This window comes from Eimeria tenella, genomic scaffold (assembly GCF_000499545.2).
Source record: "Eimeria tenella Houghton genomic scaffold, Eth_scaff3474, whole genome shotgun sequence".
Lineage (NCBI taxonomy): Eukaryota > Apicomplexa > Conoidasida > Eucoccidiorida > Eimeriidae > Eimeria > Eimeria tenella.
In genome coordinates, this window is record NW_013544438.1 from 1 (window position 1) to 3,279 (window position 3,279).

Consider the following 3,279-nt stretch of genomic DNA (forward strand, 5'->3'; position numbering starts at 1 on the left):
GCGGGCAGCAGCAGCTGCTGCTGCTGCTGCTGCTGCCGCTGCTGCTGCTGCTAGTGCTGCAGCTCCACACCCAACTTTTGTCTTTTTATTTTTTTGTCCCAGTCTTCCCCGCAAGCCAGTCCGTACGCAGTCTTCCGCAGCTGCCCTAAACCCTAAACCCTAAACCCCAAAGACGAACCACCCTCGATACGGGCCCCAGCCAGCGCTAGGGTTTAGGGTTTAGGGTTTAGGGTTTAGGGTTTGAAGGGGGGGCAAAGACGCCTTCAACGCGTGCCGAGCGGCACACGGCCACGCAACACTGGGGCACTCCTCCCGCCCTCTAAACCCTAAACCCTAAACCCTAAACCCTAAACCCTAGGCCCGCAGTCCCCCACTGCAGCTCGCCGCAGCCCGCGTACCACCTTCTACATGCGATCTGCTGCTGCTGCTCTCGCTCTGCTGCTGCTGCTGGCCCTCAGCGGCCACGCTCGGGCCCTCTCCCGCTGCAGCAGCAGCAGCAGCAAGTGCAGCTGCACCACGCATGCTGCAGCAGCAGCAGCATTTCTGTCCGCTAGTAGCAGCAGGGCGTTCCCCACCCTAGGGAGGAAACAGCCCAAAGAAACAGCTGCAGCAGCAGCAGCGGCAGCAAGTGCAACGGCAGCAGCTGCAGCACCAGCAGCAGCAGCAGCAGAGGAACAGCAACATGCTGCAGTCTTGCTGTTAGCAGCAGCAGCACATTTGCCCATAGAAGAAATAGAAGCTCTTGAGCAGCTAAGAGCAGCAAAACCATTTTCGTTGCCGCCGCCGCCGCCGCTGCCGCAGCAGCAGCTGCAGCAGCTGGAGCTGCAGCAGCTGGAGCTGCAGCTGGAGCAGCAGCAGCAGCAGCAGCAGCAGCAGAAGCAGCTGCTGTGGGGATTCATGAGCGTGGAACAGCTGGCGTATCACTACGCCAGACACCACGCTGGATACGTCAAGACCCTTAACAGTACGAGAAGGGTTTAGGGTTTAGGGTTTAGGGTTTGGGGTTTAGCCTGCGTTCATTGGGCCTCGGAATTCAGGGTTTAGGGTTTAGGGTTTGGGGTTTAGGGTTTAGGGTTGTCTTGTGTGTGGGCTTCTGAAGCTTTCGCGGAGAAGGACAGTCGACTGCAGGGCCTCTCCCTAGAAGGTGTGGGCTGAGGGTTTAGGGTTTAGGGTTTAGGGTTTAGGGTTTAGGGTTTAAAATCGAGCAGCTGGTTTGGAGACTCAACATATTGTCAGCTTCCGTTTGGCAGCATGTTTTGCTGTCTCTTGCTGCTGCTGCTGTTGCTGCTGCTGTGCTCCTGCTGCTGTTGCTGTGCTGCTGCTGCTGCTGCTGCTGCAGAAGCTGTGCGCGTACCAGGGCTTCCTGCTGCTGCTGCTAATGCCTGCGGGGAGCACTTCAACCATTCTTTCTTTTTTGCTTCGATTGGTCCCCAAACCCTAAACCCTAAACCCTTGCCTCAAACCCTCACGCGGATTCAGGAGGGTTTTGGCAGCTTGGAAAATTTCAAAAGCGAATTCAAAGCAGCAGCACTAGGTACGTCGAGGGTTTAGGGTTTAGGGTTTACGTTTAGGGTTTGGGCGCACGGCTGGCGTCCCAGCTCCAGCTGCAGGAAAGCTTAGGGTTTAGGGTTTAGGGTTTGGCGGTGCGCCTGGGGCTACGCCAGCGGTGGCATGGCTGCACTCGCTCCCCAGGGCTCAGCGTTTAGGGTTTAGGGTTTAGGGTCTAGGGTTTAGGGTTTGGGGCTGCGTTCAGGCCACTTTGGCAGCGGCTGGGTGTGGCTAGCCCTTGGCCGCGAGGGTTTGAGGGTTTTGGAAACTCATGATGGTTTGGCTTTGCCCTCTGTGCATCCAGAACTCTCTGCCCTGCTTGTTCTCGGTGAGCTAGGGTTTAGGGTTTAGGGTTTAGGGTTTAGGGTTTAGGGTCTGGGGCCTGCGGCGTGGGTTCTAGGGTTCAAGGCTCCACGAGGGTTTAGGGTTTGGGGTTTAGGGTTGGAGACTCAAGGTTTCGCGCAGGGTCTAGGGTTTAGGGTTTGGGGATGAGGGTTTAGGGTTTAGGGTTTAGCTGCAGCGGTGGATGCCATGGGGCCAGTGGTTGGGGATCGCAGAATCAGCTACAGCGCTTGGGGTTTAGGGTTTAGGGTTTAGGGTTTAGCTTTGTGGTTTTCAGATCTGTGGGAGCATGCCTATTACTTGGACTACAAGAACTCGCGCGCTGCATTTGTGGATCGTAGGGTTTAGGGTTTAGGGTTTAGGGTTTAGGATCTGAACTAAGGGTTCGCTGTTTGGGCTGTCCTCTGATCTGTTGGCAGCAAACTAGCCAGCTAGCTAGCTGGCTAGCTAGCTGGCTAGCTGGCTAGCTAGCAGGCTTGCTAGCTAGCCAGTCAGCTAGCCTGCTACCTAGCTAGCCAGCTATCTAGAGAGCCCGCCAGCCTGCTAGCTAGCCTGCTAGCTAGCTAGCCAGCCAGCCAGCTAGCTAGCTAGCCGGGCAGCTGCCGAGTGAGCTAGCTAGCTGGCCAGGCAGCTGGCCAGCTGGCTGCTAGCCAGCTAGCTAGCTAGCTGCTGGGCCAGGCCGGGCCAAGGGCCCGCAGCTGCTGCTGCATGCATTTAGCTGGAGTTAAGGGTTTGGGTTTTGTGTTGAGGTGTATGCGCAGGTTTCTGGGACGCAATTAATTGGGCGGAGGTGGAAAGGAGAGTGGAGGAAGCGGAAAGTAAAATGAAAAGAAATTGAAATAAAATGTAAAAATGCGAAATTAAAACATTAAAGGGGACATTAGAAGACAAATATTCAAAAAATGCAACGGGAGAAATCAAAGAAACGGAAATTTGAAGTTCAAATTTCAGGTGTATAGGCAGTTCCTTCAGGTGTATAGGCAGGTGTATAGGCAGCTCCGGGTGTACAGACAGCATCGCTGCACCGCGCCGGAGCGCCCAGAGCGTTTCAATTCTTTTTGTTCTCGCTAGAATGACAGAATTATTCTATTTAATTGGTAAGAAAGGAACGTGATAGATAAGTTCAGTGGACGACGAGGGTATCGATCCCTCTACCTCTCGCATGCTAAGCGAGCGCTCTACCATTTGAGCTAGACGCCCGACAATGGGGTTCTTTCGAGTTGTTGAAATAAACTTCTCAATTCAATTTCATTTTAATTCTCTTTCATTTTATTTCTTTTCTCACATTAACTCATTCCTTTTCAGCTTCTAACTTGACCTGCTGCAGAATCTAGCTGGAGCAGCAGGCAACAGCAGTACCCTGGGGGCCCCCTGTGGGGGCCCCCAGGG

General features: G+C 54.4%; 1 protein-coding gene and 1 non-coding gene across 2 annotated transcripts; one reads left to right on the forward strand and one right to left on the reverse strand.

The window, feature by feature from the left end:
• Positions 1 to 408: 408 nt before the first annotated feature.
• Positions 409 to 2,728, forward strand: ETH_00042900 (superoxide dismutase, putative; the record flags this gene model as incomplete). The annotated part of the gene is made up of 6 exons (XM_013379523.1): positions 409 to 964; positions 1,100 to 1,144; positions 1,340 to 1,534; positions 1,754 to 1,876; positions 2,168 to 2,227; positions 2,652 to 2,728. The coding sequence occupies 6 exons, from the start codon at positions 409 to 411 to the stop codon at positions 2,726 to 2,728; spliced, it is 1,056 nt and encodes a 351-aa protein (XP_013234977.1).
• Positions 2,729 to 3,017: 289 nt separating this feature from the next.
• On the reverse strand, positions 3,018 to 3,090 carry ETH_t00000009. The gene has a single exon. It is a non-coding gene (tRNA).
• Positions 3,091 to 3,279: the final 189 nt, after the last annotated feature.